The 24,903-nt window shown below is 41.5% G+C and overlaps 1 protein-coding gene across 1 annotated transcript in view; it reads right to left on the bottom strand.

Annotated features, from left to right (window-relative positions):
• Positions 1–24,903, bottom strand: part of EML3 (EMAP like 3) — a 153,091-nt gene that overhangs the window by 57,568 nt on the left and 70,620 nt on the right. The window contains exons 5-9 of the mRNA XM_082270182.1: positions 11,125–11,225; positions 7,384–7,419; positions 5,378–5,501; positions 5,098–5,247; positions 3,869–3,938 (exon numbers count right to left, since the gene is read on the bottom strand). Coding sequence (XP_082126308.1) covers positions 3,869–3,938; positions 5,098–5,247; positions 5,378–5,501; positions 7,384–7,419; positions 11,125–11,225 — 481 coding nt within the window. The remainder of the gene's footprint in view (positions 1–3,868; positions 3,939–5,097; positions 5,248–5,377; positions 5,502–7,383; positions 7,420–11,124; positions 11,226–24,903) is intronic.

Here is a 24,903-nt window from a genome sequence, read left to right as displayed (position 1 = left end):
GATCAAGGACCTTTTTTAGTTACAGTAGACCTGTCATCTTTACCCAGTTAACAGCTCTGTGTCTATTCTGCACTCTGTTTCTTGTCCCAGCCTCCACCAGTTGCATCCTACTTTTAGATCTCTAGTTTTCAGGTATTTATCCACAATGGAGAATTAGCAATGACTCAGAAAGGGCATGAAGGTGAGCAGTAGCAGCTGGTGCATTGGGGGCACAGGGGCGCCGCCCCCTTGTCCATGTGTCCGGCCCCTAATCTACATGCAGGGTGCTGGACGCATGGATTCCAATGAGGTTTTTTTTTTTTTTTTAAGCACGTGATTAGAGCCAGAGGCTCTAATAGGCTTCAAAAAAGGGTGGGCTCGGGGAGCAGAGCACTGTGCCCTGAGCCCACCCAGATGTATGACAATAGGGAATGAATATTCGCCATTGCCACACTTATTCTCCTCCTGGCCAATCAGGAAGCAGGTCCTGAGACCCGTTTCCTGATTGGCCGAAAGGAAAAGCCATGCTATTGGCCCAAGGAGTGGAGGAGGAGGGAGGAGATTGAGGGGGAAGCTGCCGCTGCCTGGCCAGGGTAAGTGAGCGGGGGGGGGTGCAGTGCAGGCTGGAGCTGGTGGGGGACCGGCAACCGGGGGGAGGGGGGGCAGCGTGGGCTGGAGCTGAGCTGGTGTGGTTGGGGGGGGGGTATGGTGTGGTTCGTCTGCCGCCCCCCGGCCCATGGAATATGAATAGAGTGCATTTATCCTCCCTCAATTTGCCCTTTGTGCGGTTATGCTTTAGATCTTCTGCACACTGGATCTTTTAACCACTAAGACCAGGCCTTTTCTGGAACTTTCTGCTTTCAAGTTTAAATCAGTATTTTATGCTCAGTAATGACCTATATATACTGTGGTCGGTCTTAAAGTGGTTAACACTGCTCCTAGGGACGTCTGGTGTTTTTTTCTGCCTCTAAAAGCACCTGCGTGTTAGCCAATGTGTTCATGCACAGATACAGTGCAATAAAAAAGTATTCATACCCTTTGAAATTTCCACATTTTGTCATGTTACAATCAAAAATGTACATTGACTTTATTGGGATTTTATGTGATAGATCAACACAAAGTGGAACCAGGGCCATCTTTAACACAGGGCAAAAGGAGCAGCTGACTATCAGGGTCACCGGGGGACAGCCGCCGAAGGAGCAGTCAGAGTAATCTGTCCTCTGCCTCCTGCTGCATAGCTTCACTTCCGCTGTGGGTGCTGCTGCTGCACCAGCCAGCACATTCTGAGAGTGTGGAGCCATCTGATTTCTCGCCGCCCCCCACCCTCCCCGAGCTCTACTGTAATAATCCAATGGGGTGAAGTAGAAGGAAAAGAATAAATGTTTTTCAAAATTATTTACAAATAAATATCACATAAAATCCCAATGAGGCCCCGTTCACATAGGGGCGATCCAACTCGGGGGGGCGACCTCCGAGGTCGTGGTGCGAGCAGCGCGCCACGACCTCGGAGCGGCCGCCACGGACTTCATAACATTGAAGTCTATGGCGGTCGCCTCCGGGTCGCCCCAAAGAAGCTCCGGACCCTTTTTCTAAGTCGGAGCGACTTGTGTCGCTCCTATTAGAACGGGTCCGCGGCTTCAGTATGGAAGGCGACCTACGGCGACCTGTGAGGCGACCAGGTCGCCTCACAGGTCGCCTTAGTGTGAACGGGGACTAAAATGCATTTACATTTTTGGCTGTAACGTGACAAAATGTGGAAAATTTCATGGGGTATGAATACCTAATCAAGGCACTGTAGCGATTTAGAGGAGTTGAGAGGCAGAAAAAAAAAAAAAAACACTGCCAGCATGTCCAGGAGCAGCAGTGTTTTGGCAGAAAAACACTTGACGCACGTAAATGTGTGTTAACACTAGTTGCATTCAGCACTTAAGTGTTAATTCATTTCAATGGCCCGGAATAAATTATTATTCTGGCCAATTAACCACTCGTCAACCAAGCCTTTTCTGACACTTTTTGTTTACAAGTTTAAACCAGTATTTTTTGCTAGAAATTTAGTTAGAACTCCTAAACATTATATATATATATATATATATATATATATATATATATATATATATATATATTTTTTTTTTTTTTTAGCAGAGACCCTAGAGAATAAAATGCCGATCATGCAATTTTTTAGGTCACACTGTATTTGCGCAGCGATTTTTCAAACGCAATTTTTTGGGGGAAAATTACACTTTATTAAATTTTAATGCGAAAAAAACACAATATATAACCCAAATTTTGGTAAGTTATAAAAGATGATGTTCCATGAATAAATGGATAGCTAACATGTCACGCTTTAAAATTGTGCACGCTGGTGGAATGGCGACAAACTACGAAACTTAAAAATCTTCATAGACAATGTTTTAAACATTTTTGGAATTGCAGTGGAGTTATAGCACTAGAATTATTGCTCTCGCTCTAACTTTCATGGTGATACCTCACATGTGTGGTGCAAACATGGTTTACATATGCCAGTGCGACTTACGTATGCATTTGCTTCTGTGCGCAAGCACGGATGGGTGGGGCTCTTTTTTTAATTATTATTTATATTTTTACACTGTTCCTTCTTTTTTATTACTTTTATTTCTAATACAAGGAATGTAAACATCCCTTGTAATAGAAATAAGGGATGACATGTTCTCTTTATGGTGGGATTAGGGGTCAATAAGACCCCACATCTCTCCTTTACCTTTACGAGGAAAGATCAAAAAAAAAGTTTTTCTTTAAAAAAATACGTTCAGCCTAGATCAGAAGTGACATCGCTCCGCTCCTCCAAGATCAAAAAGGCAATCAGAGATGATCTTGTCTCTGGTAACCTCTATGGCCAGCCGTGGGAACCATCAGGCCTTTTCTCGGGTGCGTCGGTAAAAAAGTAAGCCTGAGAAATGCCAGCGAGAGGGGGGCGACCCTTCTTGCTTCTTCTGAAAGCGATCCAGCGGCTAATTAGTCACTTGGACCACTTTCATGATAAAACCAATCGTCGGCTGAGAAAAAGAAAATACCAGGGTTATGGCTAATATTGACATGGGATTTGCAAGGTACAACTAGGTGCTAGTCAAAATGAATGGCATTGCATTGCACCAAGACGTGTAATGCTTATTGCTGCGTGTTTCAATAATGCATTGAATTACCACAATGCGTACATGTGATTCTGCCTGTAAAGCCCAACTTTGGTCAATACTTTTTTCCAGTTTTGGACATAGTTATTGCTGTCAGTGTCAAAGTCAAGAAGATTTCACTTTATTTCCTTTTTTGAGACACACATTGGTACATTGGTACTAAGACAGGAAAAGAGAGTCAATCTCCCTAATGAGAACACACACAGCAAAAACCTTAAAAAAGATTCTAACCTTTCTCGTCTCAGCTTAACAGATAATTTTTTTTGCGGCTTGTGTCACGCACACTTTTTGGTACACAATGTAAATTGTGAGTGTAATCCCACGCCTGGAATACACAGCTGCTGCGTACAGCCTCCCATAGTAATGAGTGGTTGTAACACTTTGCCCATATGCATGTGCGCATTTACACAGGTAGCAGGGTAAACTATGGGCAGTTGTACCCCAAAGCTGTGTATCCTAGGCACAGAAATAAGCCCACAAACTACGTTGTATGCCCATAAGCACTGCATGAGACTGTAGAGAGATTTTCACTCACTTCCTGTTCCAATGACAAAGAGAGAAAGAGTAGGAATAAATCTTCCCAGTGGAAATACCAACAGCTATTAAAACCTGATAGATATTTTAATCCTTATTTACTTAATTCAAGACTGATTTTTCTATGTAAATGAGTAGACACAGATACAGATTACGGTATCAGATAATGTATCCTTCTCCTTACTCACCTTACCATCCTTGTCTACACCGGCTGTTTGTCCAGAGGCCACTTTGACCCCATCAGGATGAACAGCTAAACTGTGTGAGGAATAGGCAGAGATGAAGTCTAAAAATGTATATTTTCATTTAAAAGTATATGTCTAGGCAAATAAAAAAAATTTAAAAAATATATCTAGGACATCTCTGATATACAAGCACATCTCACAGTGCTTTATCCTTTTAGGCTGCAAGTACAAAAAATATTGGAGAACTGGGCAGGGCTGAAAACACTGATTAGGTTTTCAGTTCAAGTTAGACGAAGGAGTTCAACAGATTTCTGAATTTCTGAATTTCAGAGACAAAACATGGGGACATACACCGATCAGCTATAACATTATAACCAACCACCATATTCAGTGTATGGACTCCACTAGACCACTGAAGGTATCCTGTGGTATCTGGCGCTAAGCTATCACTGGTGGATCCTTTAATGTAGGTTGCGAGGTGGAGTCTCCATTGATTGGACTTGTTTTTCCAGCACATTCCAGAGATGCTCAATTGGATTGAGCATTGGAGAATTTGGAGGCGAAGTCGCCACCTCAAACTAGTTCTGTTCCTCAAACTATTCTTGAATTCATCAAACCAGGCCACTTTATTCCATCGCTCCGTAGTCCAGTTCTGGTGCACTCATACCCATTGTAGGAGCTTTTGGCTGTGGACATGGGTCACCATGGGCACCATGACTGGTCTGAAGCTACACAGCCCCATACGCAATAAAGTGTGATGCACTGTCTGTTCTGACACCTTTCTATCTATTGGCTTCCCATGACCCTGTCACCAGTTCATTGCGGTTGCTCTGATCCAGTCATCTAGCCATTACAATTTAGCCCTTGTCAAAGTCGCTCAAATCCTTATGCTTGCCCAAATCACCTTCAAGGGCAACATGTTCTCTTTCTGCCTAATATATCTTGCCCACTTTCAGATGCCATTTTAATGACTTAGTTCACTACTCCTGTGACCCAAACATCACAGAGTCGGTTCAGGCTCAGGAAGGATCCTGACAAAATTGGCGGGATCCGGCCAGATGCTTGAACCTTTGCATTGCATTACTTCTAAAAGTGTTCAGAAGCTGCTATCTGATAAAATTCTATGCTTTGTTATATTTGCCAAACTACATACATATAACCTGGTTTCTTAAACATGTCATAAAATTATTATGTTATGTAACATTTTTAGTGTTAGGTGTTTTCTGACCTACCAGCGTACACAGTCTGTATGCCTCAAAAAATGCCGCTGGGTTCCACGGTTCACATCACACATGACAATGACGCAGGCAGTAAAGAAGATCACCTCTCCAGACTGCAGCATTCGGAGCGTGCATCGGGAGTCTCGGCCACGACAGCCATAGCTAAAGATAATGACGTCAAGGAAAATCGAGGCAGTCAAAATATAGTATTGGCCTAGTATGGTAAAAATTAATTAGGCAAAATCTGCAACTAGTTAGGCAGATGTAGAAACCACACAACAAATTAGGATACACCCATTCCAACTGTAACTTTTCACTTGGAAGTTCCGGTTTCTGGTCATCATGGTTCTGTATATTGGATGGGATGTACATTGTGATTGGTCGACCACGGAGAAAAACTTTAACACTGACCCCCTCTGAGAAAAAGCACAATATATGTTTAAATGAATGACCAATGCTCTATTGGAAAATACAGCAGAAAGATTACTTATAGAAAGAGAAGACTGCGTATTTAATACATTTATCAGGAGCACAGTCAAGGATTGTTTTAAACTCTTCTAAATATAAGCCAAAAAATGAAGTTTCTATACAGGTTAAAGTTTAGGTGGTAAAGTGAACCTTCTTTTAAGATCTATAGGTCTATAAGATATTGGGTTGTTATCAGAGAAAGGGCCAAGAGACAAAACGGAAAAATGTATCAAACACTTACCGTAAATTTCCTTTCCTGACGCCAATCCATAGCAGCATACATGTGATATAGCTCCGCCCTTATATCTACCCACAGGACCTGTTTAAATCTATAAAAGTCTGACTGAGAGCAAGTTCCCTCATTCCCTGTAAAAATAGCAAGATCAAAAAAGTGAGGGCTTGTATGCTGCCATAGATTGGCGTCAGGAAAAGAAAATTACGGTAAAGATTTGATACAATTTTCCCTTTTCCTGATGCCAACAAGGCAGCATATATATGATAAATAACAAGCTAAACAGGGAGGGCTAAAATGTATAATCAAACCTTATTACAATAAACAGAGAAGAGGCACCTCTAAGTGTAGACTTTGTAGCATTTAATGAGATATAATAAAACACTCACATCAGTTCAAGATTACAAGTAGTGGGTAGAAAACAATCCTGGGTGCTCCAAGAAAGGTGTGTTTGTCATCCTATGTGGACGCAGTCATCGGAGTCAGTCTCCCCTCTTCACCGTTATGCCAGCAGTAACAGTGGATGGAATTGGAACGGGAACAAGGCTAGGAGAGCAAACAAGCGAAATTGAGGTTTGGGAAGCGTGAAGCTCTGGCGTCATTATTGGATGACGTCAGAAAGCAAGTTTCTGAGCGTGCCTGCTGCCGATGGATAGGCAGCCGCGCTCCTTCTTCATGGCATGCCATTTCACTTGTTTGCTCTCCTAGCCTCGTTCTCGTTCCAGTTCCATCCACCGTTACTGCTGGCATAACGGTGAAGAGCGGAGACTGACTCCGATGGCAGCGTTAGCATAGGATGATGAACACACCTTTCTTGGAGCACCCAGGATTGTTTTTTACCCACTACTTGTAATCTTGAACTGATGTGAGTGTTATATTATATCTCATTAAATGCTACAAAGTCTACACTTAGAGGCGCCTCTTCTCTGTTTATCCCTAGCTTTGTTGGAACCTTTGGCTTATGTTTCACTTGATGGCAGCCCTACATGTTGGACTCTCCATACCATTTTATAGAACATTATGAACTTTTATAGATTGTGCAGCTGATGCGCCTGATTCATGTTTATTTTAAACCTTATTACAATGGACATGGAAGCCTGGACCGTCATTCCATTGAAGTCCATTGATGTACAAGCCCCTGGATCTTCACTATAGCGCCTGAGGCAGGTGCACTGCGCCAACCAGCCTGCTGCTTGGCAGACGTCTCCACAGGCAACTGCCCGAATTTAAAGATGAAAAAATGGGGGAGGTTGCTCTCAGTCAGACTTTTATAGATTTAAACAGGTACTTTGGGTGGATATTGGGACGGAGCTATATCATATGTATGCTGCCTTGCTGGCGTCAGGAAAGAGAGATTAATACCCCGAGTTCACCAACTTATAGTGCTACAATGCTTCCAAGCTGCTGGCACTGGAGCGAATAATAAAACTAGCCAACTATTAATTTGAATTACATTCTTCATTCAGTTATCACAGTAGCAAAAATTCAAAAATAGTTGAGGAAAACATTTTGCATTTTGAGCAGCTAACAGTTAAATTCTTGGATAATACATTATTAAAGACCCTGATTTAACGAATACCGAAGTAATGAATACTTACCCAAATTATAATTTCCTCTTCTAGACCCAGAAGTAGCTACAAGAAAATCATGAAATTCACTGAATATTAAAGAACATTACAACAATGAGAATTTTTTGCCTATGAGCATAACAACTAAAAAAAAGTAGTCAATGGTCCCTTAAAATTACAACCAGTGTCTACCCAACTATGTAATTTATTTTCCCAGCTTCTAAGACAACTTTGTATAGTGGACCCCCCAAGATGATCTTCGCCTTATGACAATTGTGTAAAAGCATTGTGGACTTGGTTATACGCTGCTATTTATACTAGTTGGTTCCATTAATTGAATTGCTTTGGCATTGTGATTATAGTTGTCTGGTTTTGCCTTAGACCGGTTTAGAGGGACAATTATTTAAAGGGGTAGCAGATGTTATTTATGTGCCTACATGACAAACAGGTCTGGGAAAGCTTGCATACATTAGTGAGGATGTCCCAAGCAGGGACTATCCATGAGAGGCTCTTGAGAGTGGAGCACAGGTGATGTGGATGGGCATAAAAGAGAGGAACCATGCTAGCATGTGAGCTTTAGTTATAGGACAATCACCTGGCTTCTGGCTGTGATTCAGCACTGATTCCAGACAGGAGAGATTCTACTGTCAATAGGACAACTGGAGATCTGCTGTCAAGCCAAGACACCACTTGTCAAACTCAATTCACTCTTCGTTGTACATGCTGTTTACATTATGCAGGTAGCAGAGAGGCTGAACAGCACATTTGCAGTTCAGAATTTTTTTAATGCTGAACTTATGGGTCCTAAGCATTAATGCAGCATTTAAAGCTGTGTGGTGATGGGGATATACATGGTTTCTAATTAGCTGAAGTCACCAGAAGCTAATTTCCTCCAGACAAAAATGCTGATGAGAGTTTTTATCTGTTGCTGAAAATGTGGTTTGTGTGCCATCTCTCACATAATATTTACTGCAGTAAGGCAAATGCGTGAAATGCACTCAAATTGCTACATGCAGGAGTCTGAACACACCACAGCACCCCATTGCCAAATGTGGTCAGGAGTTTAAAATTCCTCTCCCATGTGGTGAAAGGCTAGAAAAAAAATCATCATTATCTTAGTTGTAATTGTAGGCACAGTGAGGGGGAGGAGATGACTAATTTGGGGAGTAGCAATTCACCAAAGCCAATTATGGATTGCGAAATTCTCTTCAAGAATGTCAAATCAGACATCTACCTACTGTCACATTCACAGTGCTGAACAAACTTGCAGCAACAAGGACCATAAACAGAAATTCCATGGAGTACATATAAAAGAGAAATGGGACCACTAAGTGCAGACTGTAATTCCAAAAACCTTTAATACGTAGAATTACACTTACATTTCAGAAGTAAAAAACAGGCACATCGATAAGACACATCAGCGTTGTGGGCTCTGCTTCCCAGCAGCCAGCCACACATGCTAGAGGAAGCAGCAGCGGGTGACGTCAGAAGGATGCGACTCCGCGCCCCGCTGACGAAGTCCCGTAGGACGTAATGCCGCGTACGGAGCCCGCTGACGAAGTCCCGTAGGACGTAACGCCGTGTACGGAGCCCGCTGACGAAGTCCCGTAGGACGTAACGCCGCGTACGGGAGGTGGAGTCGCATCCTTCTGACGTCACCCGCTGCTGCTTCCTCGAGTGTGTGTGGCTGGCTGCTGGGAAAGCCCGCTGACGAAGTCCCGTAGGATGTAACGCCGCGTACGGGAGGTGGAGTCGCATCCTTCTGACGTCACCCGCTGCTGCTTCCTCGAGCGTGTGTGGCTGGCTGCTGGGAAGCAGAGCCCACAACGCTGATGTGTCTTATAGATGTGCCTGTTTTTTACTTCTGAAATGTAAGTGTAATTCTACGTAATAAAGGTTTTGAGAATTACAGTCTGCACTTAGTGGTTCTGTTTCTCTTTTATATGTACTCCATGGAATTTCTGTTTATGCCATCACCTGGAGCATTTGGCTTATAAATTCTACCTGGTCCTTAATTACTAAGAGGTGCATGCCTGTGTACCTGAAGCTGGCTGACTGATGTGGATTTCATTGCGCTTTCTGGCCTCTGGTAAAACAGTGGTCAGATTATGAGGTGAGGGCATATGTGTGCTTCTTGGTGGAGGGAGATCACTGTGTGGAGCTTTGCATAGTAACCAATCAGCTTCTAACTTTAGCATGTTCAGTTAAGCTTTGATAATAAAACCCAGAAGCCGAAGGTTTCTATGCACAGCTGCCCCAGATTTAGTGGGCACCAGTTCTAGTAAATCTCCCCCACTGTGAGTAAGGTGGGACCAAGTCAACAATAAAAAACCTGATAGAGGATCCAACATCTACCCATTCTGTTTAAAACTAGAAAGGTTTTAGATTAAGTTTAGCTTCTACCCTTAGCTTCTATACCAGTGATGCCCTACTTTGTTAAACAGTATCCATAGATACATGGATCATGTTTTGCCAGTGGTGGCTGGTGCTCGATAATTCCGGGGGGGGGGGGGGGGGGGGCTGGATTGTTTTTTTTTTAACTGATTGAACTAGATGGACTTGTGTCTTTTTTCAAGATAACTATGAAACTTTATAAAATCAGTTTGTTTTTTGTTATTAAAGTGTCACTAAACCCACATCATAAAAAACTATCGATAAATGGTGTATTGTATGCTGTTCATACTCACTCAGTCACTATGAGATTAATTTTCTGCATTCTGCAAAAAAAAAACTGACTGACCCTGCTGCTCTCTATCTCCACCTTCTGTTCATGTCTAAAATTCAGCTAGGGATTTTGCAGCTGTAGTGGCAACTCTGCTTTTCAGTGAGTTTCTATGCTGAGCATTTCCTTACTATCCCATCTGAGCAGCCAATGTGGCTATAGAGTCACACATGTGGGGTATACACAGTGGTAAATGACAGCCCACTCCCTCCCTCCTCCTCCATGCCCACTAACCAGCTAAACACAATAGGTGCGGGATATTACATGTAGATTAATGGAGGCTTTACCTCCCTCTTATTCTAAGGCACAGGCTGGAGGAGTGTGACACAGCCTAGGACTGGCAGAAATCTGACCACAACTTGTTATTTCCAGAAAATAATGAAGATTTGATTTCAAATATATATTTGTATGCCAATTTAGAAAAGTTTATTGGTATTATTTATTTACTTTTACTCTGTAACCAAAGGCGGCTTTTTTTTATTTTGAACATGTGACCAGCAGAAGAGGACTAAAAGCTCCTCCTGCTTATGTTTTCCTGCAGACAGGCTGGGAAAGAGCTGGGTTATGTGACAGCTGAAAATCTAAGGTACTTAGATGTTTTTAATTAAAATATTTACAGTGCTATCATTCACATACAGAAACAGAAGGGACAAGGTAAATTAAACACTGTGTGTTTAGTATCACTTTAATAGAGTAGGAATGCATATAAACCAATATTAGTTTTTTTTGCTGGTTGTGCCTGCCCTATTTTAGAGATTTTTCTTTCCTTTCTTGCAATGGGCACAACAGGATGTCAGGGGAAATCTCTTCAAAGTGACGAGAAGTCTCCTCTTAGACAACTGTCACCCTAACAGATATCCCCAGTGTGTCAGAAACACACCCGGGGTACATACTGGTGGTTGAGTCTCTAAGTTATGCATGGTGATACTCTGCTAGACAAAATAACTTGTGAATAATAGATCATAAATTGGTGGCCAAACATGTGGCAAAAGAAGAGGGACTCATCTGAGCATTTTTTCTTCTTCATTCCCACCTTCCACAATTCTCACCACTTAAAAGATTTGCAGATGAGGCTGATTTTCGTTCCAGCTTTTTGTTTTTATCGCGTGCTTCTCTGACCAGTTTATCAGAGGAACTGTTTCTTCGTAACCTGAGAGAACAAAATAAAGGACATATTATTACAGTCTGAAGGCAGCAAAAATGGTTCAGTAATTCTGCAATGCTTTAAAATATATATCAAGCTCAAAAAATGGCTGTATTTAGCATAGCCATACATACAATATCAGATGCTTTCAATATATTTCTGCATTATGGTTATTTATACCCAAGTTGAACTTCACTATGTTGTAGGCCTCAATAGCAACACACTGCATTTGTTTTCACTTGCCCTGTGTTCCATTTTTAAAAGCTCCCTTACCAGGAATGCTTAAGGAAACCCATCCATATTTCATCATACAGGACCTTTTCCCATGTACAAATGGACTGGGGCGAACAAGTCCTGGTGCATTGCATATATAACACTGGATTTTTTCCAGAGATGAGAGAAAGCAAGCAAGAGGGAAAGTAATAGAGTGATGACCTTAGTGGGCTGCAACTCATTAAAGTGCACCAGTGCCTACCAGTAGGACCACAAAGTAAGGTTTTTTTTATACAGTAGCTTCATCCTCTGAAGGGTGATTTACAATGTTTTTCAGTTGGGCATTTGACAGGCAGTGAAGAGGCATTATGTCATCTCCTTACCGCTGCCCCCCCCCCTAAAAACACATACCACCACATAGCAACCGCATGCTTTTCAGGGCACTTCCTGGTTGGCCTGTAAAAATTTTAGAGAACATACCAACAAAAAAACTAACTAAAATATAAAAGAAGCACAGACTAACTCAGAGCACCACTGATCACAGAGGGTAGAAAAGGAAACATTTTTGAGGTAGAATGGGGTACACAAGGATCTCTACACCAAAAAAAACAACTAAACCAGGATAAAAGTAACAGTGGCCACTAGACACCCCCCCCCCATATTGTAACAACTAAGAAAAGTAAGGAATGATATAATAAATAAAGGTCATTACAGCTGTAAGGGGTTGGCTCGGTAGCGGGTGTGGGTGACCCCCTGGGTGGGTTCGCTACACAGAGAGACAGCCGAGGAGTGGTTGAAAACAACGGTCTATGGTTTATTCTTCCAATTTGCTGGAAACAAGTGCAAGCATCCAAACAGCATAAATCAAACAAAACATAAAATAAACCCTGGCCATTTGGGGCGTCTACCTTCACAACACAGGAACCAACCTATGGTGTCTGTCCCAACCTACTGCTGGGCAGACACTGCTGGTCATACAGCAGAAAACCAATAGTCTATTTGTTTTTCTTTTCACACAGAAAAAGTCAACACCACCTCACCTTCAGAAGTCTTTCTCAGCTCACTGCTCTCCTTAACGCAAAAAGCCTCAGGATGCAGCAATCAGTAGTCATCCACTGGATAACTTATAGAGGCCTTAATTGCCTCATTCTGAATAGCTGAAGCTTTCCAACGTCCTAAACCTTTCTGGCTATCTCTGCAGCCGACACCTGATAGTAATTGGTGAATTGTCTAAACAAGGCAGAAATGTATCTCCCGTCAGTGACAACACTCACATATTTACCTGACTTCCTGTCACACAGCCTACAGCAGAGGCAGTGATGCAAGGCCCTGCCAATGTACTAGTAGCTCAAATGTCAATTACCAAGACAAATCAGGTTCTATGGCACTAACAAAATATAATTTTTGACTCTGAGCCTGCCTAAATGCAGCCTTTGGTGCCCATTAGGTCCCAGCTGCTTTAGGACTCCTTGCCCATCTAGCATGCATGCCTACTATGCATATACATTATCTGGAATCCTCAGCACCAGGACTATAGGATACACCATGCATCAGCCAGAAGAGCATCATATGCACTTAGCTGCAACAACCACTGCTACCAATATCCACGTTTGCCCTAGAACATCTTAAGGACTTCATCCACCATTGGGATTGCAGAAAAAGACCTTTATAATGTCTCATAAAAGGCACACATCTCACCACTATGACCAGACAGTGGACCAAGAACTTAGTCAAATTAGGAGAAGAAACAGAGCAGCAAGATCTAGAGTCTCGTGTAAGCTCATGCTCATGACTGATAATTGATCCTATCATGGGTATATCAGCAGGAAATGTCTACACATCACTAACTGGTTGGAGATAAAAAAATAAAATAGAGAAGATGTAGCGTGATACTGTCTGCAAGGAAGAAGGAGGAGCAGGGCAGTGCTGTCTGGGAGGATAATTAGAAAAAACAGCAGATTGTTTTCTTGGAAGTATTTGGAAATTATGAAGATATTTTTGCAATCAACATGAATATCTAGTGTTTACTGAAAGTTTAATGAACTCACCATACTCAGTAAACTGTGGAAACTCATTTTTATCTGACTCACAACACAGAACATAGGACAAGACACCGTCCAAGCATCTACTAAAACCAAAGAACAAATAGATTGTGTGATTTGTGTGTGGTTCAGCAGAACAGAGCTGAACATTAGGAAGTATTCAGACTATTTCTCTGATACTAAAGGCGTTCATTGTTTGAATGTCCAGTAATATAGTCCAGTCAGAGAGAGGACAGTTGTGTTATTATATTCTAGGGAAAAGGCATTCAGACTATGTTGCTGGTCTACATTGGTCTAGCATATATAGATGCCTAGGGCTCCCATAATTATAAAAAGTAAACCAGGACATTCACGTGATGGGAGCTATTCTGCCTTAGTAAATTATCCCATACACAAACATCAGTTACAGGAAGTAGCAATATATATACAAATTAAACATTAAATTATAAAAAATGCATACAATGTTTTACCCAACAACTATATATCTGGATTTAATAAAGAATATCACATGCAGAGGTGTAATTACAAAAACAGTGCACAGAAGCAAAATGTAAACCGATCCTGCCTTTGTATCGCTTACAACAAAATAAATCTCATGTAGATTTCAGATGTGATGAATCTACAAATGTCACCAAGATAGAGCCACCTATGATTTGTGGCTGTAGTTCAGGGATTCTCAAACTACGACCCTCTAGCTGTTGTGGAACTACACATCCCATGAGGCATTTTAAAACTCTGACATTCACAGACATGACTAGGCATGATGGGAATTGTAGTTTCTGAACAACTGGAGGGCCATAGTTTGAAGACCCCAGCTCTAGTTTATCAGGACCATGGACTGACCACCTTTTGTCTTGAGGATGTTTCGAATGAAAGTGACACTCAATTATATCCTTTATTTCCAAAAAATTCATACACAGAGGGGTTGATTTACTGAAGGCAAATAGACTGTGCAGTTGCAATCTGCAAGTGCATTTGCTCCAGAGCTTAGTAAATGAGGTAAAGCGTTACTTTGCAAAGAATACTCAATAACATGCATTTTTGCTTGCATGTGATTGGATGATGGAAATCAACAAAGCCTCTGCTCATTTACTAAGCTCCGAAGCAAGTGCTCTTGCAGAGTGCAATTGCACTTTTCTTAAGTGTACAGTCTATATTCCTTTAGTAAATCAACGCCGTAAATGTGGTCATGTGCACTGCTGTATGCACACTACAAATCCCATAGTCCAGAGGCGTAATTAGAACCTTCAGGGCCCTGGTGCAAGAAACTATAAAGGCCATACTGGACCCCTGGCCGGGGCCCTTTCCTTCAAGCCTGGGGCTCTTCCCACTGATCCTGGGGACCTTTACTCTCGCTGCGGGGCCCTTTATTATGGTCCCGCAGTGGGACCCTTTCACAAGTTCTGCAGTGGGCCCCCTTCCTGCCATCTTGGGGTTTCCCCACGGTGGTGGAATGCCAGGGCCCGGTTGAAAGTGTGACCTTTGCAATCCTGGAAGTTTACCCACTGGTGTCAGTAGTTTTTATTTTTGTTTTTTTTTTTAATTGTATTATTTTATATAATTTTACTTTTTTTTTTTTACAATGTCACTGACTATGACTCTGTCCATTCAGAAAATGAAGGAGCTGGTAAATTACATATTTACCGACCCCTTCCTGGTTGTCTATTGTGACAAATTCCCTGCAGCAGCCGACAGGAGAGGGGAGGAGGCAGAGTGGGGGGGGGGTGATAACCGGGGAGCACACAGGGGCCCAGAGACAGCAGAACACAAGTGAACTGGATAGGAGGAGTGGCGGGGGCAGCATACAGAGGAACCAATCTCCTCCATTTTCCTCCTGAAGCTACAGGAGGAAAAATGAGGACAGTAATTTGTCTACATGCTGCCCCCACCGCCCCTCGTATCCAGGTGTACAGGAGAGCCGCACAGGCCCCCTGGAGCATGGGGTCCGGTTGCATTTGCAACCTCTGTAGTTACACCCCTGCCATAGTCCCTAGTCCATCCTGGGAGAAATCAAGAGAGGGCTTGCTATGTTCCTACAAGCAGTGGGACTATGGAAAACAAACTTAGCCACCTGTACCAGAAAGTCAGATGACAGCAGCAGAAATATTATTAAATACATTTGAATATATTTGATTAAATCAGAGTTTGGTGTCACTTTAAGAGAAATCTGATATTTTATTCTAGGATTTACTATTAAAGGGTATCCAAACCCAAAAACAATAATGTAATATATGGCAGCTTATCAGTGCAATGGTGGCTGCATTGGTATTATGTTTTAGGCTTTTTTTTCTTCTTTTTTACCAGATTATCTTGTCGGTAATACACTTGTTGTCTTAAAGCGGAGCTCCACTCAAAAGGGGAAGCTCCATATGTTTGCTTACTTCCCCCCTCCCCTGCCACATTTGGCACCTTTTGAGGGGCAGGGGGGAGCGGGTACCTGTTTTTGACAGGTAACCATCCCCACCTCCAGGTGACCTTGCCACGGCAAAGTCCCCGGAAGTTCATCTCCCCTCCTCCTTCTCCTGCCACCGGTCCATTCACAAAGCACAGTGTGCTTCGTGCATGCAAAGTAGGGAACTGGATGTAAAGCCGCAAAACTTCACTGCTAGTTTCCCTTACAAGAAATGGTGGCAGAAGCATTGAAAAATCGGCTGCCGGTGCCGACTTTGTGGGATCCCTGGACAGTAAGTGTCCTAATATTAAAAGTCAGCAGCTGCAGTATGTGTAGCTGCTGACTTCATTTTTTGGTGGAGGGGCTGGAGCCCTGGTTTAAGTAGCCCTTAAGTAGCCTTTAAGTAGGTGGAAGGAAAGAAAACTTCTTGATTCCCCCATCAACACAGTCAATGTTGATAGGGGAATCCTTCCCACAGCGCTATTGTGTTCTGCTGCTATCCATGGAGAACAACAGAGATACCCTTCGACAGCTGCCTTGTCTGGAGAGGGTAGTTGTAGATGGGTTAGTAGATTTAGATAATCTTTATGTAAGTGACTAACAAATTAACCACTTCAGCTCCGGAAAGGTTTTACCCCCTTAATAACCAGGCCATTTTTTGTGATACTACGTTGCTTTAACTGACAATTGCGTGGTTGTGCAACGATGTACCCAAATAAACTTGATGTCCTTTTTATCCACAGATAGAGCTTTTTTTTTGGTGGTATTTGATAACCTCTGCAGTTTTTATTTTTTGTGCTATAAACAAAAAAACAACCACAATTTTGAAAAAAAAAACAAACAAACAATATTTTATACTTTCTGCCATTAAACATACCCAATAAAAAATTTTAAAAATCAAATTTTTTCATCAATTTAGGCCAATATGTATTCTGGTAAAAAGGGTGAGTGCAAAGTGCAAATAATTATTTATTTGACGGTTTCGTCAGCCAATGTGTGACGTCATCAGTGATCCCTGATGACGTCACACGTTGGCTGGCGAAAACCGGTCGGGTCCACGCATTACGCCCACGTCACTACCGGTTCCTTGGAACGCAGCCGGAACGCAAACCGGCGTGCGATGCTTTGAATGTTATTCCTTGTACAAACTGATGTAAGTGGCTCCATTTTTTTAAATTAAACTGTAATTACATACTACACCATGAAGTCCTTTTTCTTTATATGATTGGTCTGAGTGTGGTCTAATGGGAGGCATTGGAGGAAGTTTTACAGATCTTTTCAAGCGGATAGATCCATACACAAGCTGGGGCTGGTATTCCATCCATACTGGGATCCTGTACACAGCGCACCACTTACCAATGCTAGACCCCAAGGGGCCATCTGGTAAGTGTGTAGAACATTTGGTGGTGGATTTCCCTTTCCTCCTTTTCCATCTCGGCATAAGGAAGCACTCCTTTTTAGGACACTGAGCACTTTAAAGGCACCAAAGTGTTTTTGTTGCATATTTGCACTTGCATTTTTTGCACATAAGGACTGTTATTTTTGTCTACAAGTTACTTTATTTTATACAGAATTTATGCATTGTCACTTGTTTGCATTGCGTTTTTGCACTGTGCACTGTCACTTTATTTGAATGTGATATACATAGAATTTATGCATTGTCACTTTGTTTGCATTGCAATTTGCACTGTGCACTGTCACTTTATTTGAATTTGATACTTATTTGATATCCTTATATTCACAGAATTTTGATTATTGGTTATTAATATTTGAGCGCTGTTCCCCCTTTTTCTGTTTAACAATATGTATTCTACTACATATTTTTGGTAAATATGTGTATATTGATTGGTTTCGCAAAAGTTATAGCGTCTACAAACTATGGGATACATTTATGGACTTTTTATTTTATTGTTTTTACTAGTAATGGCGGGATCAGCGATTTTTAGCGCGACAGCGACATTGTAATGGACAAATCTGACACTAAGTGACAAATTTTGGGGACCAGTGACACTAATACAGTGATCAGTGCTGAAAAAAATGCACTGTTACTGTATAAATGACACTGGCAGGGAAGAGGTTAACACCAGGGGTGATCAAGGGGTTAAGTGTGCTCCTAGGGAGTGCTTTCAAAACTGTAGAAAAACAAGAGGACACAGTTTTAAATTAGAGGGGCAAAGGTTTAAAAGTAATATGAGGAAGTATTACTTTACTGAGAGAGTAGTGGATGCATGGAATAACCTTCCTGCAGAAGTGGTAGCTGCAAATACAGTGAAGAAGTTTAAGCATGCATGGGATAGGCATAAGGCTATCCTTCATATAAGATAGGGCCAGGGACTATTCATAGGATTCAGATATATTGGGCAGACTAGATGGGCCAAATAGTTCTTATCTGCCGACACATTCCATGTTTCTATGTTTCTATGGATGCACTAGAGGAAAAGAGAGATCTGTGTTTCAGCTTAGCTGAAACACAAGATCTCCCTCTTTCTCTGTGACAGAATGGCGGTCTGCCTTGTTTACATAAGCAGACCTCTGTTCTGTCATCCGCCGAACAATCGACGGGTCCCAGTGGCCAATGCGGTCGCTGGACCCATTGATTGACTTCTACTGTGTCCAATCACAGCGGGAGCGATGCACCGGCGGCGCGCATGCGCCCCTGCACAAAATCACATACATGTAAGTGATTTTGCGCAGCCGAGCTGCCCTGCTGCAGTATATATGTGGCAGGCGGTCCGGAAGTGATTAAAGCCTAACTCTATGTAACACTTTTTAAGTAGCTTTTTTCCCCCCTTTTGGCATAAAGGTTTTACATAAACAATGGATTTACTTGCCCAGATGGCCATGTGAAAATAAAGTAAAAAGACCTAAAAAAATTAAAACAAATGCAGCCACCATCATCAAGTATTGGAAAGCTGTAATATATGAAATGTTTACCTTTTTAACCTCTTTACCTCTGGCCACTGTGCTGCTACTGCGGCACAGTGGCTCGTTATCGTCTAGCGACGTAGACCTACGTCGCTAGACTCCTCCCCTGTAGGCGGCGCACGCGCGCCGCCGGAGGCGCGCTCCCGCTGTTTTCATTCACAGCGGGAGTCGGGCCAGGGGAGGAGCGGCGGCGATCGCCGCTGCTCTGCCCCGATCGTCGGGGAATCCAGTTTGGAGATCCGCCCGCCTGTGTAAACAGAGCGGGCGGATCTCCTAAGTGACAGGGAGTGACAGATCGGAGTGTTCAGCATAGCTGAACATCCGATCTGTCCCTGGCTCACTCAGTCACCCCCCCCCCCCCCCACACGTCAGTAAGCACCAGGCATACATTAACCCCTCCCTCTCCAATAAAATTAACCCCTTCCCTGCCAATGTCATTTTTACAGTAACAGTGCATATATATAGCACTGATTACTGCAGTAATGTCACTGGTACCCCCAAAAGTGTCAAAAATGTCAGTCAAGGGTCCGATCTGTCCGCCGCAATGTCGCAGTCCCGCAAAAAAAAATCGCAGATCGCCGCCATTACTCGTTAAAAAAAAAAACACCAAAAATGACAGAAATCTTTCCCTTAGTTAGTAAACGCAATAACTTTTGCGCAAACCAATCAAAATACGCTTATTGCGATTTTTTTTACCAAACATGGGTAGCAGAAAACAAATTGGCCAAAAATTTTTAAAAAAATTGGTTTTTACATCTTTTTTGGGGGGAATTTCATATAAAAAAATGTTAAAAATATTGTTATTTTTTCAAAATAAACGCTCTTTTTTTGTTTATAGCGCAAAAAGTAAAAATCGCACAGGTGATCAAACACCACCAAAAGAAAGCTCTGTTTGTGGGGAAAAAAGGACGTACATTTCGTTTGGGTATGGCGTCGCACAACCACGCAATTGTCAGTTAAAGTCGCACAGCGCCGAATCGCAAAAAGTGGCCCAGACGTAAGACAGCAAAATGCTCTAGTGGTAAAGTGGTTAAAGTAGATATGCTTTAAATGTTATCAGACAGAACCCAGCAATATCCATTACACGAAACCAGCAGTATCCATTACACAATAAAGGGGAAGTGAGCTCAGATATACTGTATTATTATAGTAAACATTTGGAAATGCTAATCATGTCTAAACAGTACCCTAAAAAGTGTTCCCTTTGTCTGGAATTCCTTCTGAATAACAGCAGTGCAGTACCGGGTATGTGAGGGCACCTGGGCACTCCTCTGCTTACTGCCTAATAACTATATGTCTGCAGTGTGAGAATAAAGCAGTATCAAACCCAAAAGCGAGCATTTATTATATAGCCGCTTACCATTTTATACATGTGATGACTGTATTAGCTACATTTTTTAGGTACTCTTTCTTCTATTTTCATCGGCTGATACAGCCAGTAAGACTGTTATTTTTCAACAGAACAAGCTCTTGCAGTTACAGGGATGAGATAAACTATTAAATACCGGCAGGGGTGCTTGACCTCCTTCCTGTCCAGCCACTGTATATAAATGGCTGGGCAGGACAAGTGTCAATCTGGGAGGACATACTGGTCCTGAAAATACCTTGACATGCAGTCAGAAAATGATATGTGTATTTTATTTATAATTTATGTTCCTTAAAAACCCAAAGGTGCTCCTTGGATTTTAGGCCCCTCTATGCATCTAGGCCAGCCTTCTTCAACTGGGGTTACTTGAGGTTTCTTCAGGGGTGCCTTGGCAAAATGCCTAAAATTTGCCCCAAAATGTATACAAGCTGGTGAGTGGATGAAAACTGCCTTTTAGTTACACAAAGCCACAGGTTTTCATTCTACACCATTACAACCTTTTAGATGTCAACCTCCTAATGACCAAAGACATCACCAGTTGATAAGGATGCCAGTTTTCTGCACATCATTCTTGTCTCTCATCCTTGCCTCTCTACATCAGCTTTGGGGTCTCATTAGTGATGAAGAAAGACTGAGAGAGAAGTGAAACATTGGAATACTAGTCAGTACCAGTTTGCAAAAGTGTATTTGCTTTGGAAGAATATATCACCTTTAACATTGGGTGTCCTACGTGTATGGATGTTGCTGCATTGTGTAAAATCAGAATAGTTTTTACAGTTTTTACATAGTTTTTACATTCAAGACCGTTCATAATTTTGGAGGATGGCCTTGAGATTGTTCATAATTTTAAAGTGTGAGTGCCTTGACTGAAAAAAGGTTGAGAAACACTGATCTAGGCTGTGAAAAAGTCTCACACATGTGGCATCCCAATACGTGGGAGGCATAGTAGAATGTTTTTCTGGGTGTAATTAAATATATGCCTATGCTGTGTGTGAGAAATGACTTATTAACTCGTTCACGTTGATGTAATGCAAATATGAGTCCTTCTGCTTCAAGGGGTTATACCGGAGTGATGCCTGCAGCTGCAGGCATCACCACGGTACAGTTTTTTAGAGCCAACGGTCAGCTTTCTTGTAATAACAAACCAATGCGGTTAATCAGCCACTTGTCTGTTATCACTAGCACCGGGAGGGAATGTCCCCCCTCCAGCCGCCTTCTGAGGCTCGCCCGTCCCACCGGGAGCCTTGATTGATCAGCCGACACTACCACAAGCTGGCCGGAGACCCGAACAAGGCTGGAATTGTCTTTGTTGTGTCAAGGATTTAGTAACCCGGAAGCGATGACATGACATCACTTCCAGTTTACTGGAGCCCTAAAGGCACCAGATTTTTAAAAAAATGTCAGTATTGAAAAACAGCCAAACTTGGTGTTGTGAATGATTTTAAGTGCAAAGGAGGGATTTGGGGTCTTATAGACCCCAGATTCCTTCAAACAAATACCTGACATGTGACTATTGCTGTCACAAGGGATGTTTATATTCCTTGTGACAGCAATAAAAGTGATAAAAAAAAATTGAAGGGACAGTGTAAAAATAAATAAAATTAAATAAAGAAAAATAAAAAATAAATAAATCATTTAAAGCGCCCCATCACTCCATGCTAGCGCGCAGAAGCGAACACATATGTAAGTCACGCCAGCAAATGTAAACAGTGTTCAAACCACAGATGTGAGGTATTGCCACAATCGTTAGAGTGAGAGCAATAATTCCAACTCCTCTGTAACTCTAAACTGGTAACCGTTACAATTTTTCAAAGCATCATCCAATTGAGATTTGTAAATACCGTAGTTTGTCGCCATTCCATGAGTGTGCACAATTTTAAACCATGACATGTTAGGTTTCTATTTACTCGGCATAACATCACCTTTCACATTATACAAAAAATTGGGCTAACTTTACTGTTTTGTCTTTTTTAATTCATGAAAGTGTATTTTTTCCAAAAATATTGCGTTTCAAAGACCGCTGTGCAAATACAGTGTGACATAAAATAGTGAAACCACCACCATTTTATTCTCTAGGGTCTCTGCTAATATATATATATATATATTTATATATAATGTTTGGGGCTTCTAAGTAATTTTCTAGCAAAACATATTGATTTTAACTTGTAAACAAGGCTTAGTCTTCAAAGGGTTAATTGTGTGGAAAAAAAAAAAATTATTTTAGTTAATTTCTTAATTTTCCAAATAATTTTAACAAAAAATTATAACTTCAAAATATTTGCCATGCCTCTTACTAAATTCCTTAGGATGCCTATTTAAAAAAAAGGGGGTTATTTGGGGGGTATTTGCACTGTCCTGGCATTTTAGAGCCTTAAAAAATGAGATTGGCAGTCATTACATCAGGATCGATCCATTTTTAAATACATTTACCATAGTTTGTAGACTCTATCTTTTACACAGACTAAATAATATACACTAAATTGGGGTATTTTTACCAAAGAAATGTAGCAGAATACACTTTTGCCTAAATATATGAAGAAAGATTATTTATTTTCAAAATGTTATAAAAAGAAGAAAGAAAAACAAGTGTTTTTTAAAACCCTGTATTGTGCACTGGTGCGCAGTCATGTTGGAACAGGAAGGGGCCATCCCCAAACTGTTCCCACAAAGTTGGAAGCATGAAATTGTCCAAAATGTCTTGGTATGCTGATGCCTTAAGAGGTCCATTTACTGGAACTAAGTCCAGCCCCTGAAAAACAACCCCACGCCATAACCCCCCCCCCCCCACCAAATAATTTGGATCAGTGAACAAAGCAAGGTCCATAAAGACATGGATGAGCAAGTTTGGGGGGGGGGGGGGACTTCACTGGCCTAAGTCCTGATCTCAACCTGATAGCACACCTTTGGGATAAATCAGAGTGGAGAGTGCGACCCAGGCCTTCTTGTCCATATCAGTGCCTGACCTCACAAATGCACTTCTAGATGAATGGTCAAACATTCCCATAGACATACTCCTAAACATTGTGGACAGCCTTCCTAGAAGGGTTGCAGCTGTTATAGCTGCAAAGGGTGGGCCAACTCAATATTGAACCCTACGGACTAAGACTGGGATGTCATTAACCACTTCAGCTCCGGAAAGGTTTTACCCCCTAAAGACCATGCCATTTTTTGCGATACTGCACTGCGTTGCTTTAACTGACAATTGTGTGCTTGTGCGACGCTGTACCCAAAAAAAATTATGTATTTTTTTCCCCACAAATAGAGCTTTTATTGGTATTTTATTGGATTCCGAAAATCTGTGCACAAAATCACGTACATGTACGTGATTTTGTGCAGCTGGGCTGCCCTGCCGCGGTCCGACAGTGGTTAAAGTTTATGTGCATGTAAAGGCAGGCATCCCAACACTTTTGACAATATAGTGTAATACAATAAAGAGGAGGAGGTGACTTTAGCGCCTCCTCCGAAGAAACACCCATAATTTGGTCTTCAGCCCAGGGTGAATTTACAGCACAGCTAAAACAGAAAAATATACATTTTTTCTAAACTACTACACAGATCTGAACAGGACCAACTGCTATGTGCACCAGACCCACGGGGGGGGGTTCAATAAAAGATTTTTCACATCTGATTATACATATTCTTTAAGACACTGTGAACCTGTAATTTCTCATCCTTCATTCTGTGTATATCTGATTAAATAGATGTGGTTAGTATGACGCTCTTGTTTCATTTTGAAAATCTATTACCATAGGGTTCAGAAGTACTAGCTGTCCTAAAGGAGACAATATTGGTTTTTACACATATGTATTAAGTATACATCAATATTAGGATTAAAATTAAAGGAGAAGTACAGCCAAAGCTCGCAGAGCAGAAATCTGCTGACTGACAATCGGGGAGGTGTGAGAACCGAGCGATTTGCAGTGTTTGATTGCTCTGTTCTCAGTGGTAGAGGTGCCAGGGGACAAATGCAGCATGAGACCGATGCTGCATCCACCTAGGTCAGTATGATCCTTAAAAACCAAAAAGAAAAGTGACATGAAGATTGTCAAAAGTACTTTATAAAAACTTGCTTATAACAATCGATTTTTGAGTAAATGGACTTTCCTAAACAAAAATCACATTTACTGTAAGAAATGTGTTTGAGCAAATTTTTTTTATCTTTCAAATTTCAAATTTTCTCATAACCACAGTTGAAAACAAGCATTAATTTTACCTCATTATGATTAGATAATTAAGGAATGTTCTCAAAATGAAACTAGAAACAATGCTAACTGTGCAATGGTACAACATAAATATTCCCCAGGGCAACCTAAAGCCCTAAATGAAATTTTAGCTGTGAAAGTATCTTCTTACATCTATTTCCAAACTGGGATGGGGTCTCTTCATTTTGATCAGGCTTCTAATAACCTTACAGAGCAGAGACTTAGAAATCCATATATAATAAAATCAAATGTCCCAGCATTTGCACACAGGTCACAAATACAACCTGTAACATTTGTAATATGTGTGAAATGTCAGTTTCTAATTGTTTCCTTACACAAGGAGAATGAAACATTCTCTAACAATCGATGTTAAGAGAAAAAGTTAAAGAACATTTGAACAATAGAAAAACGAACCTAACGCTATAGGCTAAAAACAGGGTTTTTTTTCTCCTCTCCCCATTTTTCTTCTCCCCCCCCCTTTTTTTTTTTTTACATATATGGGGATTTATTTATGTATACTATATACCTAATAGTTAAAATGGGC

This window comes from Pelophylax lessonae, assembly GCF_965119305.1.
Source record: "Pelophylax lessonae genome assembly, chromosome: 10".
Taxonomy (NCBI): Eukaryota; Metazoa; Chordata; class Amphibia; order Anura; family Ranidae; genus Pelophylax; species Pelophylax lessonae.
The sequence above is the reverse complement of the archived record's forward strand: the minus strand, read 5'-3'. Positions and strand labels throughout refer to the sequence as shown.